This window comes from Malania oleifera, chromosome 1 (genome assembly GCF_029873635.1).
Source record: "Malania oleifera isolate guangnan ecotype guangnan chromosome 1, ASM2987363v1, whole genome shotgun sequence".
NCBI classification, from domain to species: Eukaryota; Viridiplantae; Streptophyta; class Magnoliopsida; order Santalales; family Ximeniaceae; genus Malania; species Malania oleifera.
The window spans coordinates 26849263-26866182 of record NC_080417.1 but is presented as its reverse complement, the minus strand read 5'-3'; the positions used below and the strand labels follow the sequence as shown (position 1 = coordinate 26866182).

At 37.0% G+C, this 16920-nt stretch overlaps 1 protein-coding gene across 4 annotated transcripts; it reads right to left on the bottom strand.

Moving 5' to 3' along the window:
* Nucleotides 1-2645: 2645 nt before the first annotated feature.
* On the bottom strand, nt 2646-16604 carry LOC131146382 (protein DA1-related 1-like). Of its 4 annotated transcripts, none has more exons than XM_058095985.1 (13): nt 16160-16604; nt 15819-15939; nt 14916-15065; nt 14608-14698; nt 11669-11804; nt 5875-5995; nt 5640-5723; nt 4311-4430; nt 3952-4164; nt 3795-3857; nt 3556-3674; nt 3412-3470; nt 2646-3274 (listed from the first exon to the last, which is right to left on the bottom strand). In XM_058095985.1, exons 3-13 carry the CDS (start codon nt 15027-15029, stop codon nt 2910-2912), a joined length of 1485 nt encoding a protein of 494 aa, XP_057951968.1. In that variant the 5' UTR covers nt 15030-15065; nt 15819-15939; nt 16160-16604; the 3' UTR covers nt 2646-2909. The 4 variants fall into 4 exon arrangements, with proteins under 4 accessions (XP_057951968.1, XP_057951960.1, XP_057951976.1 ...); XM_058095977.1 differs by having other exon boundaries at nt 16078-16589; XM_058095993.1 differs by having other exon boundaries at nt 14916-15635; nt 16160-16586.
* Between the last annotated feature and the right edge of the window lie 316 nt (nt 16605-16920).

Genomic DNA, 16920 nt, shown 5'->3' with positions numbered 1-16920 from the left:
TATAAAACCTAACTATTCCCAAGTTTAGTAGAAAGTGTGGAAGTCAAGTATCGATTCACGGTGATTAGAGTGCAATTATCAACCACTTTCAGAGTAGTTTATTAAGGCTTTGTATAAAAAATGTGAAAATATGGGATTTTTGAAGATGTTTTCTATCAACTACTTGAAAGCATGTAAATCTAAATTAAATCTACTCCTACAAAGCAATGCTCAATCGTGAATCTGACATAGGATGTCATGTGCGTAATCTATGTTCGATCAGTTATCCGTAATAGGGTTACATAGTGAAATGAGTCATTCGATGGCATAGGGTAGCAAGGGTGCACCAACTGTCCGAAGCATGGTTGGGAACCAAAGTATGCCCTATCACAACGACCACGAGAATCTTTTTAGATCCGCAGCCTATTACGTATACTTGACTAAATCTATAGAAGTGCTATCTTATCTCTTAGGGCATCAACATAACCAAAGCAATATATCAAAGCAGTAAATCAAAGCATGTAAAGAAAGCAGCAAAGGAAAGCAATAAATGGAAAGCATGTAAAACGATCAATACTCCTGCAACTGAGTGTCTGTCACTAACACCAAAGAATACAATTGAATGATCTTCTAATCTATAAGGAAAGCACATAAAATGGCTTCTAATTGCAAACGAATTGTTTGTCACTAACGATCAGAAGCACAAAAGAAAACCAAGACAGGAATATAAAGGAAAGCAATTAAATCTACTCTAAAGTTGGCTCTTAATGGCTTTTTAGGTCTGTCACTAACCCAAAATCGACCAAAGAGGACCCAGAGAACATGTTCATAGCTATTATTTATACCCATTAAGGTTTACAAAGTTTGAAATTCGAATTAAGAAACTTTGCAGCAAATATCACGCAGAAGATCGTCGCTGTCGACCAAGTCGCTCCCATGCTTCCCCTGATTGCGCCTTGGTCGAGACTCACTGGAAATCAAGGATTCGAATCTTCAGTGTCTTCGACTTAGTCGCTCCAATGGGTCTTTCTAGTCGAGTTCATGGTCGAGACTTGCAGGATCTTGATCTTCAAGAATTCTCAGGAACTTAACATAGTCGCCCCTCAAGGTCTATTGGTCGACCACTTGGTCGATACTCTCGGTATTTCTTGGCTCAGTAGGCTTTAGCATATTCGCCTTAATCGCCCTGGAGGGTCACGTAGTCAAACACTTGGTCAAACCTTGTAGCATTTCGATCTCAGTCTGAACCTTGGAGTTTGTAGTGGATGACTTGGTCGCCCTTTGTGCTGCTAGTCTCATCTCTTGGTTGAGCCTAGTCGTCTTTTCCTTTGATGATCTGAGGCTTTGGGAGTTTGACTGAACATCTGATTTGAGCTTAGTGTACTCTAATTACTCCTTTAGCTTCTCATATGTCTAACTCCTTGGTTTTAATCTGCATTTTCTGTAACACGAACAAACCTTGCATAACTCAAAACTATGTTAACAAAGGGTTACATACAAGATAAAAGAGGATAAATAGAGGTAATTGAGGGTCTAAAATCATGCATTTTAGGGACTCATCAGCGACTCCATTGGACTATATTTTGATCCATTGCTCGTCACATATATGATCCATTTTCATATAATCTCGAGTTTTCCATTCAATTGAGGTGATTTGGAAATTCAACCCCTTATTTCAAGGAATTGACCCTCCGAGATGCTGCGACAATAGGATTAGTTGAACACTATGGTGGCGGCACCAAAATTTCTAGCACCATGCACAAAATTCTTCTCTTTGTTTTAACTCTAATTTTGAATTATTCAATTGGATAATGAAATTTTTGGTCAAAAAAATGACTATCGATAAAGATCAAATGCACGGAGAATTCAAATTTAAATTTGTAGAGATTAATTTGAGAATTTCTAGAGAAAAAATTATTTGGATGAAAATGTTTCTTATTTTTATCTAAATATATAGGCATTAAAAGGTATTAATTTGAGAATTCCTAGAGAAAAAATTATTTGGATGAAAATGCTTTTTATTTTTATTTAAATATATAGGCATAAAAAAGTATTAATTTGAGAATTCCTAGAGAAAAAATTATTGGATGAAAATGCTTCTTATTTTAATTTAAATATATAGGCATTAAGAAGTATTTTCTTCTTACCCTTTCTAAACCATCTTTATCATGCATCCATTTCTTCTATTCTACATGCACAAAGGGTGAATAAAAAGTAAAGTTGTTCTTTTGTAACCGATTGATTTTGAATTCAAGGCCAAGAAATTAGTCTCTATATAAAAAAATATCCTTATTTTAAACATGCAATATGCAAATAATCAACTTTGGCTAAGTTGTACTGCATCCTAAAGATGACTCACCATACAGCCATGAGCCCCTTGGAGCAGCTAATGCAAAGCATGTAGATGTCTTCTTACAATATAGAAGGAAGATTATGAAATTCACGTGAGGAGAAAGAAGCCATTGAGGACATGGGTATTTTGAACATTTTCGTCAAAATTTTCTAGTTGCCTTCATCACAGCACTGCGACCACTCTTGTACATAGCACAGAAACAAAATGTAAAATGCGTTATTTTTCAAGTGCAGAGAAGTTTCTCTCCAAATACAGACCTTTTCAAAAGAAACTGCTGGGAGAGAAACCTTACAAACACAAGAAAATAAAGTACTTCCATTAAACATTGAGATGGTTTATGCTTCCTTCATATTGACCAGTAAACATTATGATGATACATATATCTAGTGCCCATATTTGAGAGGTGTCTACAACAATTGTTTTCAAAAAGCAGCTCCTTATTGCTCTTTATTGTCACTATTTTTTTCCCATCTAGGTATATTTGTCACTAGACTAATTTACACGTGCTTGAGTCCTTAGTATAAATGGGATTGAGGTATTGATTTCTATAAGAAGAATGAGCAGATCAATCTGTAATTCATATGGGAAAGCTTCCTGTCAGCCGAATATGCTCAAGGGTGCTCTTGAGGCCATACTTGAGCATCGCCTGATTACCTAATCTGAATCCTTCTCCATAAGCTGCCGAAGTATCCGACTCGATCTGGTGCTTAAAAAACTCACCTAGTTTCTTCTCAAATTGAGAGCGTTTACCCTTCTTTGATGAATTTGAAGCAGAGGCCGGCGATGATGAAGATGGTGACGATGACGATGATGACGACGACGATGCTGCTGCTGCTGAAAAAGCTTCACTGCCAGACCCAGAAAAAGTCTCAGCATCCAACCACATGTGAGCTAAGACCTGGCAGATACCTTCTTCAACCTCTGGACTCAGATTGGGGTAACCTATTAAACATCCAATCCAGAAGGGATTCATATTTGGCTAGCCTTTTAAACTTCCAATCAATAGTTGCTATCTTGTCGCATTAAATAAGTAAATATCATCAGGAAAAATATTGGTCAAGGAAAAACAAAAAAAACACCTTTGAGCCGGAGCCATGCATGCATCATCTCATGGACAAGGATTGACCCAGTCAACAGCCTGTATTTACAAATATGTTTGGCCACAGATATCAGACTCAAAAATGTAATGACCATAGATGGGAATATAATACGAGAAATAATACCTAGGGAGGCCATACAAAATGAGAATTGCTGTCACTTCACATCGACGGATTAGCTTGAAAGGAGTTGTAAACATGTCTATGATTCGATACCCTTCCCCAATCTTAGGCCTCCTTGAGATCTGTATTATTATTATTATTTTTTTTCAGCCAACCAAGTATATGCTTCAATATAAGGAAATGCTGTAACAAAGTCACATCATGTCAGTTTAAACATAAGGAATCAGTAAAGAAGTCCATACAGTGCTAATGGTTTGTTCTTCAGACAGGCAAAGCCCTCTAGTCTCAGGCATGTGATGATGACCCTGTCAAAAGTTTAAGGAAATAAGATGAAGATTTAGACAAATAATAAGTATGCATTCATCTCAAGTACAATTGCCTCAACACGTCAGCCCTTACATTCTTTTCTCCTTCCATAGCCTCATTTAGTGCTTGCCTCTCAACCAACAGTAATGGAATTTGCTGCTCCACTTTCATATTTAAACCTTCATAAAATTCTTGTATTTCAAGGTAAAGAGGTTGGCATTCATGAGTATCCATAATTGCAGAATCCAGACACTCTAAGCATAGCTTACGACCATCATCAAGCAACAGATATCTTGTGTCCCTCGGCTGCAAAGATTGAAAGGTTTGCTATTAAAAATAATTGTAAGCAAAGAAAGAATGGTTGGCACTCATTGGCTAGCTATAAATGGATTTCTTGTGATGGAGGGGAGGTGGTGATTTTTTAATTGACGTGGTATTGTCTTTCAACTAACCTCCATTCTTTCACAGCTACAACACCTCGGAGTACCATCATGCTCATGTGAGGGGCAGTATTTTTGTAGCCAGAAAGGATGTGCCCTGTACTCAATAAGCCCACTTAAATTTGTTGGGATCTGTAAATACACAAAGAAAATGAAGAAAAATATTAAAGGCAATGATGTTAAAATGCACAGAAGAACAAAAATATAATAAAACACGCCTTATTTTCCCAAAAATTTTCAATAATAAAAAACATCATCAAAAGCAAGAGAAAAATCCAGGAAAAAAGGTCTTATTGGCATTAGACAGCAGTAAAGATGAAGAGCAGACAAGATTGAGATTGGACAAATCCACACGTTAATCCCATTAGTATTTTTCTTGAAAAAGATACCATGGATTGCGATAATTATGAAAATTCCTACCCACAAACTGGCAGTAAGGATCATGTGTAATCATGGGATCTCAACAAAAAAATGTCAGAAAGTTATTTGGCTCCACAACCACCCTCAAATGCCCGAAAAAGGTCAAATGGCCACATACAGAAAGGAAAATGAAATACGAAATTAAAAAAAAAAAAATGCTTTGGGAGTGCGAGAGATACAGATGGGAGTATGCAGCAAAACAACTGCAGTGGCTTCCAGCAGCATGAGCTGAACTGAAAACATCATACATCTACACCAGATGACCATATTATAAATTTTGAGCGAAGGAGTTCAGGGTTGAGCTATGGCTCTATTTGATTGAGTTAAATTTTGAGCTAAGGAGATCAAGATAATTGCATTCAAGAAAGTGGGCTGCCACATTTCAAATTTAGTACATCTTTGTAGGTTTGAATTTTTTCTGGAAAGGACGGCCTGCTGAATTTCTTTTGCGCTAGAGCACTTGATTTGGTGTGCTTGAAATTGGCTGATAATTTTATGATTTTCCAACGCACCACAGGATTTGTTATTTTCAGGTGTTCCTTTGAACTTGTAAAAGTTCAAGTGAGAGCAGTAGACTCTCCAGGAGCATGAAGATTCTTGGTGAAGTTGTAAATCATTAGTTAAACACTGATTTGATAATTAATTAATTATGTAATGAGAGGGGTAAAAAGGAAAAGAAAAGAATATACATGGTACGTTACATCAACAATTCAAAGACAGATACTAGAAAAGAATATACATGGTACACTACATCAACAATTCAATGACAGATACTATGTAGCCTCTTTGATCAGAAGAGTGTATCTAAAGAAAAGTAACTCCCTAACAAATAGATCTTCACATTAATAGATAAGCACAAGTAATACAACCAGCTTCCTTTTCACAATTGACTTGATAGTGTCTAGGCATTATAATACTTACAAAGTTCTTGCAAACATCACATCTTGGGTGATTGTGCTCTTTATAGCAGGATTTATGATAAGGGCGATTCCCTGACACAGAAAACTAACACAAAATAAATGATTAACTAGTCAATAATACCATTCGAATCATACTCCTAGAACCACTAAAATTACAGGGAAGTCAGCTGAGAATTCAAGCACTTCATCAGCTAATTCCAAGATAAAATCAAACTAGTTTCTGACATGATTTGTACCTCATAATCAGATATGGGTAGATTGCAAGCATGGCAGCGAAAACACTCTGGATGCCAAACACCACCCATGCAACTCAAGAATCGCCCATGACCAATCTCAGCATTGCAACCAGCACAGATCCTACAGGCAATGTTGTTTAAGTAACCCAGTCAAGTTTCATAGTGTCCATCAAGCCCGAAAAGAAAATAACTTACTAATATGCAAGGTGTGATGTTTATACAACAAGCAATTTTATATTTAAAAGTTGAGTCTTCTGACATTACTTGAAACTGTTCTGGCCCTCCAATGTACTTGCCATTGGAATGAAATACTTTGAAATGTTGCAACCAGGTAAAGTTTCAATAGATGTCCATGAAAGCTAGTAGGAAGTTGAGATAGCCACATAAAAATGCAAGATGTTCCAATGTTCAAAAATATTGTTATTCTGTTTAAAAGAACTTCCAAGATATTGCACATTGCTGTTCTTGTCCTCCAATGTTGTTGCTATCATGGTAAAACAATTTTCAAGTGTTACATAAGTACCTCCTTCACCATTAACCAATGGACCATAGACATACTCATTCCAGATAAAATGATGACAACCCAAGTTTCTCATTATCTGACAAGTTGGTCTGAGAAACTGTTAGATCATGAGGTTACATCTTCCTGAAATTTTCTCATCGATCAGATTCCATTTGACCAATATTTCCTTCGTTTAATTTATTCAATCTAAGAAATACTCCAAGAAGAGATTGATTCACAACCAGTTCCCAACTTGAGAACATCCTGGAGGACCAAACAGGCATCAAAGCCTCACAAGTTGTCAACTCAGTCAAGGCCAAGACAATATGACTTTAGAGGAGATCACCATGACTCAACTAACAGCTAGTCATTCTAGCAGCAGATGTGTTATGCCCTTTTTACGGCGTTTTTTTTGGCAGATTTGCAGCTGACATGTTTGTGACTTGTTTTGCAAGTCAAATATCCATATTAGATGAAGCCACAGTTTGCATAATTTTGCCTTTTCCTACAACTTGTCAGATATGTTAACATCTAAACCATTAAGAAATTTTGAGAAGTCAACAAAATTGTACAATATTGTTTCATATCTCACGGTTCCAAGTCTTTAATTGAAAAAAAATCATACGAAAAAAATATAAAATGTGGAGTCTTACAACTGCCACTAAAATTTTTTTTTTTTGGGGCAAATGCTGCTCCAATTTAGAATAGCAAGAAAATAGAAACTTTCCAGCTCTCATTCATGTTTTCCTGGCAACAAATGATGCATCACACTGTGTCACGGGCCGACTATTTTCACACCTTTGTGAAAGGGTCGTGCAGCGCTAGCTAAAACATGCTTAACTAGCCAGTCTATCGTTTACCAACATTCATCCACGAAACACTTTCATTAGCATTCAATCAAATGGCAGCGGAAACAATAAGCATTCATGAAAGCAGTGACAAGCATGCAGTAAACATTGAATCTAAGCAATTCATTAACAACACCTCCGTTAACAATGTGCATGTAGCAAGGGAGGCAAGTACGCTAAAAACATTGACAATAGCTAGTGAGTTTTACAATGACTAATGAACACTCACTCTCCCCTAAAGAGGTTTTTATGAAATTATCATCCTGGCACTAGGAAACATCAAAGTGATCAAGTAGTCATACTGCCTTATTTGGCATACAATGAAATAAATACTGGAAAATAACCTTACACTAGCATTTACATGATAGAAACCCATCCCAAGTACACAAGACAAGCGGTCACAGGCAAGCATAATGCCCTGAACAAGCTTAGCTCATGGCATTCCCCCACTTATGCAGTCGGCGTCCTCGTAGACTTTGGCGATAGGTACACTTCAAGTTTGTCCACGAACGGTTGAATATCTTCCACAGAAATCCAGCTGATTTCTTTGTCATCAAAGCATTTCCACTTCACTAGGAACTTCTTCCTCGAGAATATGAACTTTTTGTCAGCAAGGATCTCTTCAACTTCACGTCTATCAGGTTGCACTGTCTTCAACTCTACTCTATTTGACTGACTTCTGCTCAGATCATCGGCATCGGCATTGAACGGCTTAAGGCAACTGACATGAAACTGCGGTCTTCTCCCCTGATTTACTCACTTCTTCATCTGATTAGAAACTTTCTCCAGATAAGTTCGGGCAATCTTTGCATTCTATCTCCATTCTCTGGTGAAGATGTACACCCTGTGACTCTTTCCTCTGTTTGGCTCGCCCACTGTGTGATATAACAGCAACTGCTAGGCTGTAACAAGCTCAAAAGGGCTCTTGTTGGTTGTTGAGCTCCTTTGGGCATTGCTACAGAACGGAGCCACGTCAAGTAGTTGCACCTAGTTCTTCTAGTTGTCGTTGACAAAATGGTGCAAGTACTCTTCCAGTAGCTTTTTGAATCTCTCCGTCTGTCCGTCTATTTGTCGGTGATAACTCAAAGAGATGTCAAGATGTGACCTGAAGATCCTGAAAAATTTTGTCAAGAAGTTGTCGGTGAATATTATGTCTCCGTCACAAACAGTGTCTTGGGGAACACCCCAATAATTCACAACAGTCACAAGGAACAATTGTGCCATCTCCTTTGCCGAACAGTACTTTGGTACAGCCATGAACGTACCATACTTCCTCCGCTCCCCCTTGTGTATTGGGCAAGTGAGACAAGTCCAAGTATAATAAACCACATCATCACAAATGTGTGGCCAATAATACCTCTGCTTCAGTAGTGCTGTCATTGGAGTCATTCGCAAATACCCCTCAATGAACTTACTGTAATAGCAGGTAGGGCCAAGAAAGGAACACAGCTCCTTCACTGTCATGGGGATCTTCCGTTCTTGAATCATCCTTACCTTCTCCATACCCTTCTAGATACAACCTTATTCAACCACATGACCAAGAAATTTGTTGCTCCGCTAAGTGAAAGAACACTTCTCTTTCTTCACATACAGACTATTTCCCCTAAGCCTGTCGAATACCTTACGTAGATGCTCTTCATGTTTCCTCTGAAACAACACTGATGCTCCCAACAGTGCTTTGGAAGGGTGAACACATCCCCCATCCAACTCATCAAGCTGTTTCCCCAACTCTACTGACTTTGGAGGCACCATCCGACATGGCCCTTTTGCAGGTGGTTCCACTCCTAGCAACAACTCGATCCCATGCTCCAACGTCCATCGTGAAGGCAAATTGTGAGGCAGCTTATCCGGCAACACCTCCTTGTACTCATCCAACAACGCTTGGATGGTCGTAGGCACTAGCTCTTGGCCTACTTGTTCATTTACCACCACCTTGGCTAGATGTGTCTACTCACCCTTTCTCAATCCCTCATTGAGTTGTATGGCTGAAAGGGACTTCTCATCATCTCCTTTCGTCGCAACGACTTGCACCATGCACGAGTGATCTCCCATTAGACATAGGGAACCATCCGAAGGCATCAGCACTGCCTTCGTCCCCCTTAGGAACTTCATTCCTAAAATGATGGGAAAGTCATCCAATGGCACCGCTGTGAAATTCGCATGACCTTTCCACTGTCCAAGCTTTACAGTCACTTGCTTGGCTACTCCCAGAGTAGGCTGGGCTACAGAATCAATTGTTTTCATGCGTCATGTATCCTTCTCTAAGGATAATTTGAGTCTCCATGCTTCCAATTGCGAAACAAAATTATGAGTAGCCCCATTTCCACCATAGCGCAGGTACTCTTCCCATTGATCCTCAAGTCCACAAACATTAGCCCTTATGCTCGTGTAACTTTCGGTGCTTTCGCTTACTTTTCCAATGCATTCACTTGCCGCATTGCACCCACTCTTGGAGCATCATCCTCTTCCTCCTCGCTTTCCACCACTTGTCCTGAAGTGGAAGTTTGTAAGGCATGGAGTAATCCCTTGCATTGACACTCACTCACTCTATGAGATCCTCCACACAAGTAGCACGAAATTTTACTCTTCGTCTCTCCATTGGGTGTGTTGATTCCTTTAGACGACGAAACTTCCTTTGAGGTTGATGTTTTATATTCGGCTGAACCACTCTTGGGTTTGTCTTTCTTGAAAGACTTTCCACTGTTTCCTTATCTGCCAAACCCTTTGGACAAAGCGGGGTTATTACCAACATAGTCACTCAAGCGTTCTGCAACAGCTTGTGCAGTAGACAAGTCTTGAACTCTTTGCCTATGAAGTTCAGTTCTTGCCCACGGTTTCATCCCCTCTAGAAAATAGAACAACTTAACCTTCTCCGACATGTCCAGATATACAACATCAAACCAAAAAATAGTTTCACATATTCCCTAATTGACGCAGTATGCTTGAGGTCTCTTAGCTTTTTCCTAGCATTATACTCAACGTTTTCAAGAAAGAATTGGGCCTTGAGCTCTCTCTTCATGTCTGCCCAACTATCCACTACACATCATCCAATTTCAATATCCTGGTACTTGGTACACCACCACAGTTTGGCGTCACCAACCAAGAATATGGTTGCAGTATCCACCTTTAATTGTTATGAGGTCATCCTCACAATGCGAAAGTACTGCTCCACATCAAAGAAGAAGTTCTCCAACTCCTTGGCATCACAGGCACCCCCATACGTCCTAGGTTTTGGTACCTTAGTCTTGCTAACTCCCGGAGTGTTGGAGTTCCCCATAGCAAGAACCATCAAAATCATCTTTGCATCTAGATCAACCATCCATGACTTCAAAAATTCCACTATATGGCGAAAGTCCTCTAACATCTCACCTAACAAACTTGCTTGATGCTTTTGTCATCCCATCACTTCATCAAGAAGTTCCCTCATCTAGGCCACCTCCTCAGCCGCAGTGTTGGCTGTTGCCTCAGCCTATGCTTCCAACACACTGATCCTCTCAGCATTGTTTGATGCCATGGTCACTTACCAAATCTAACTAAATCCCACAACGAAGGTAACTAAATTCTTGTAGCAACTGAACCTTTGCTCTGACACTAAGTGTCACGGACGACTATTTTCACACCTTTGTGAAAGGGTCGCGCAGGGCTAGCTAAAGCACTCTTGCTTAACTAGCCAGCCTATCGTTTACCAACATTCATCCACAAAACACTTTCATTAGCATTCAATCAAATGGCAACAGAAACAGTAAGCATTCATGAAAGAAGTGGCAAGCAAGCAGTAAACATTGAATCTACGCAATTCATTAACAACACCTCCATTGACAATGTGTGTTTAGCAAGGGAGGCAAGTAGGCTCAACACGTTGATAATAGCTAGTGAGTCTTACAATGACTGATGAACACCCAACCTCCCCTAAAGAGGTTTTTATGTAATTATTATCTTGATACTAGGAAACATCAAAGTGACCAAGGAGTCATATTACCTTATTTGGCATACAATGAAGTAAATACTGGAAAATAACCCTACACTAGCATTTACATGATGGAAACCCATCCCAAGTACACGAGACAAGCGGTCACAGGCAAGCATAATGCCCTGAACAAGCTTAGCTCGTGACACACTGCTATGCGTTGGAATTGCTATAACCAGGGGGATGAATGGCAATAACTAAAACAATCCATCTGCATGTTGGCCCATGTGAACAACAACAACAACAAAATGTTGTCCATATAGGCAATAACAGTGAAATGCCAAAAAATTGCTTATGACAAGTGTTGCTGAACATGAATCAATTCCCCAACTTCCTCATGGGAAATGCGATTCTTCACTCTTTAAAATGTTTAAAAATCATTTTTCTCCTAAATTTCACAATGTAAACAGTAGAACGATCTGCATGCAGGGAGTGATTATATAAATAGAATAAAGTCAATAAAAGGATCACATATACCTAAATCCAGACGAAAAGAAGAATGGATACGGTTGAATTATAGGTTCGTTATCATATCGAGGAGGAGACTCCATGTTCAAACTTTCTTGAAGAGCTTTGGCAAGTTGTTCATCTTCCTCCAAGTAGGATTCATTGTCTAAACACCAAACAGAAAATCATGAGACTCAATGCAGAACTTCATTTCCATACACCTATACAGAAAAAATCAAACTCACACCGATGTCAATGCCACATTCACTATTCAATATGTCCTTCCTAACAGATAAGATGGAACAAACAATGACTAAGTTCAACAATATTTTTTCATTCATTTAGTTTTGGGGAAAACACACTTACACCCTCTCAATTATACCATCTAATACAAATAGCCTCCTTAACTTCTAAAGGTGACACTTGACCCCTCAAACTATATTCATGGCTGCAAAAAATCCCTTCCATTAACAAACAATGTTAAATCTAATGAATTTTTGTAATTTGTATGCCACATGAATGGTTAGTAATTTTTTAAGACAAAATTACAGTTATTTGTCTAAGGAATATTATCATTGATAAATTCTACTATTTGAGTGTGGCAAAGATGACATAAGGAAAAAAAAAATACAACTATTTTGTGCTTAGATGACCAAAAAAAAAAAAAAACACCAAAAGAAATAACATGTTAATTTGTTAAAACATAGAAAAAATTAATTGAATTGTAGGGAAATTTTTTTTGAGGAATTAAATAATTAATTATATAAAATAAAAATATACTATATATGCATTGCATGGGTAATATATTACATTAATAAAATAGCATATGCTATAGTTGCAATCTTTACCTATTCACATAACATATATCTTATGAAATTATATTTTACTATTCAAAAAACTTAATAAAAGAAATAATTTGAACTTAATAAGAAGAAATACTTTTTTATTATTTATAAAATTTAAATGCGTTTATATATGGTGTATATAAATGAAATCAGAAACTTCACAATAGATGTTTTGTCATAACATTATAAATTAATAACATTTGGTGATGAACTTTAAAATCATTAAATTTACTTTCAATACCTAATAGGTGGTTACCAACCATAAGAGTGCTTTTTCCCAAACTTCTACTCAAGAAAAAGGAGAGCATCCTTACTGTTACGGTTCCAAAAGCCATAGAGATGAAAAAAAAAAATTGAGACCCTTTTTTTCTAGAGCGTTTAATAGGGTTAGGACTCGGTTGGTACATTAATTCTGTTAATTAACTGAAATAATCAAAAAATTTCAGTCAAAGAATCCTATTAACCGAACCAAAGTTTTATATTAACAAATCCCAAAACTAACCAAACCAAATTTTGGTTAAATTGGTTAACTAATTTTAACCAATTTAATATTTTAGTATTATATATATATATATATATATTTTTAATATATGGAATATGCATAAAATTGTAATATATAATATATATTATATATAATTATGAGTTACAAATATACACTAATCAATGAATTTAGTTAACCAAACATATTAAACCCTAAAACCGAACCAAAAACTAAAAATTAAAATTCAGTGAGAATGAAAATCAAACTGAACCGAATAAACTTTTAACGAGACAAACTAATTGAATTTACTCAGTTAATTCAATTTTGGCCAAATTATGCTCAAACCTAGCATGTAGTGAAGTGGCATTGAAGGGGAGAAATATATTAGTAAGCATGTGGAGGGAGAAGAATGTTGTAGGATTCTTGCTGTCAACAAGTTGCTACCAAGTTAGATGGAGTGAGATTAAAATATAAGGATGTTAAGGTATTTTTAATATTTTAGTTAACAGATGTTAACACTATTACACCCTTTTTAATAGTTTAGGGGATGTAAGTGTCACTTCAAAAAATTTAAGGGGAAGTTTGTAATAAATGGTAAAGTTCCGATATTCAGGGACAAGGGGTGGAACGACCTCTCGACCTACTTACTGCAGCCCAGGAATAAAATAGTGGGTGTAAGTGTATTTTCCTTTTTATCTTTTGACAAATGAGTCGCATGTCCGTTCTGCCTAACAATCCCTTCGTGATTTTCCTAGCAAAGACGAAACCAGTATATTGATTATATTCAACAAGAAGACATTTCTTTGAAACTTACTTGAATTTCACTAGGATCGCATCCACAGTACATAGAACTAAAAGACATCAGGGTTTTACAGTTACTTGTTAAATTAAACTTCAAAGGACAGACCTCACGGTATTTCACATTGTAAAAACTTTTGCACTTTATTAGAAGCAAATTAAAAATAATAATAAAATGAGAAAATAGAATTACTTGATATTTCTCCACACAAGCAACTTTTTAAGATTTTATATAGGCAGATTCAATACTTCGCAGGAGAAAACAAGTGCAAGTTAATTGAATAACATACCTGGTGCAACAGCAGTTCTTAAACAATTAACCTTTGTATTATTACTGTTGTTATAATGAAATTTCATAGCAACGTCAAAAATAGTGGTACATTTCTTTCATTTTGGTGCAGTTGAAGAAAAGAATTGAGCAAGAACAAATAGAATCCTATAGGCCACAAAGCAGAACATGTATGTGAAGGAATTTTATTGGTCTAATTTTTCATCTTAACAATTTATTTTGAGGTACTTTGACTAACAGAGTAGCATATCTAACGAGGTAAGGTAATGATTTTTAATTTGTCCTGCCATATTAGCATGGCCATTTACAATAGTAAAAGATACACTACCATCCTCATCAGTTAACTCGGCAAGAACAGCAGGATTATGTAACTAATCATCCATCATAAGAAAGATTACCAGTATGAATCGTTAATGTTAAGTTTTCTTGACAAATGAATTTGAAATTCCTTTAAAAAAATTAAGTTACATTTGAGAAGGCTCATAAGATGAGAACTTATCCAACATGACAAGTGATATGAGTGCTCATGGTCACTGGTAAAGTCCATACAACTTACCAACCACCTTTTTTCCTTTCTGGTCTTCTTCCGAAAGAGAAAGCGCAATAGCACGATCAATCTCTTCATTCTCAGTGTCAGACCATGCATTCTGCATGCAAATTCTCCAAAAACATACATTAAACACAACAAAACCAATGAATAATGCATAATTATTGAGACTTCTGTGCATTTCTCCTGCTTCAAAAGTAAAAAATATTGAGATATGCTAATTTTTTAAACCTACAACTGGACTTGCTATTCAAACCACGCGATGGAAAAGCAAAAGCAATAACAGCTTAGCGATACATGGCAGCAACAGAAATTACCACTGTAGGTGAAGGCTCTTCCCAAAATCTATCATCTTCATATTTCCCATGATACTGTCCTTCTGATATCTTATGGGTCGAAGAACCTTTAAGGATCTTTTTGAACCAGCCCATAATGTGAAATAGTGTATCTGGGCTGGCAAATTTTTCCTGCACATTAGTCAATCATTAAACTAGGCGACAGAAATGTATAACCCAATTGAACCCACAGAGAAAGGAAAAAAAGCTTCTTCAGAGACATCTCCTGCTACTGCAAGCAATTCGTTTAGTCCACTACGTAAATGTGTTTACCACTGGGACTTTATGGAAGCTGATAATCACTTCGGAAGTTCTTCACAAGTATCCATGTTAGGGAAATGAAAGGAAAGCTGATTCGCGAAAATATGTTTCTTCTTATGAAAACTTTCTAAGTTGCTTAGGCCAACAAGGAAACAAGCAGAATAAAAGTTTGGCAATCAAAAAACAAGAATTGAAAACTGGGAGACATATACCAACACCACAAAGAAAATTTGATCAATATAACACAATCGAGGAAAAAAGAGCAAATAAAAGCAGAATAAGCGGAAAGGAAATAGGAAACAAAATTATATCTCATCTTCCCAAGTCCAACAAAGCCCTGGAGAAAATTAACAGCATTTGCACTTTAGAAGAAAGTTGAGAACATCTCAGGAGCACGAACTCCCAAAATCTCATCAAAAGGGTGCCTCAATCCAATCCAACCTATATAGACAGTTTTGAGCATCACCACTAAGAAAAGCACAGACCATGGGAATGATGGGCACTCTGAATCAGTAACCCAGAAACAGAATCTCCCAAAATATACCGAGAGAGAGAGAGAGAGAGAGAGAGAGAGAGAGAGAGAGAGATGTAAAATAACAATTAAATCATGTGTCAGCAACTCACCCCTGAAAAAGTTTGGAATCTGATGAATCCCTGATCAGAGAGCACTGCAAATTGGCTTCAAGGCAGAACCACCACAAGAAGAATCAGAGGACAGAATCAGATATTGTCCCAACGCTCTCGCCTACATAAATCCAGAGAATAATAAAAGAGGACAAAATAAATCAGTGCTTTTTTTTTTTTTCCTGAGGAGCAAAGTCAAACAAACATTCCGAGTAGAGGAAAGAAAGGAGCGAGGGTCCGAAAATGAATGGAAGAATACTTGAATCCTACGCGAACCCAGGACCAATACACAAAAGGGATATTCGTCAACAGTGGAAGAGCTCTGGAATTTGATCTCCCACCTTTCTTAAAGCCGCCACAAGCCAACCAAGAATGCAAATGGAGCATTCACACACATACGTGGATTGAATTCAACCCTTTTAAGCTCTTTCTCGATGTGGGTCCTTCCCCCATTTTCCGCCATCACAGCCCACAACCACTCCTCCATGTCAAAAACCCCATAACAGCTTTCTTCTTCCTGTAAGCAAATGTGGCAAGAAATGAGCAAGGGAGAGTGACATTTGAACTTCCCTCTACTGTTTTCCCTGCTTCAATATCATTAATAACAAACTTAAAAACCCTCTAGTGCCGTTGCTTTGGCCTACGAGCAATTTCCTTTTTTCCATTCTTGCTCCAGAAAAAATATAATTTACTAAGTATAAATAAACAAAGCCCTTATAATGGATTTATTTTTCTCGCGATTAGGAGCGTTTTCTCTTTATCTCCTTCGTCGCAACTTCTGTCTGACGGAGATTATAAATATTGGGTTGTTTGAAGTTATATAATAGTAAATTGACAAGTGGGTCTATATAGCTAATTATAAATTAAAAACAACACTTATCATTAAAAACTAAAGTAAAATCGAATTTTACACTCATCTCCCCCAAGTTTTTGGATTTATAAAATCCATCATAAGCTCGGTTGTTCCTGCAGTCAGCTCTTTTATTCTTAATTAATTATTAATAAAACATGTTTTCATGCTTAAATTTTTTTTAAAATGATAATATTATTCAATTATTCTAATATAAAAATATTTCTTTATTTAAACTTCAGATAATTCTTA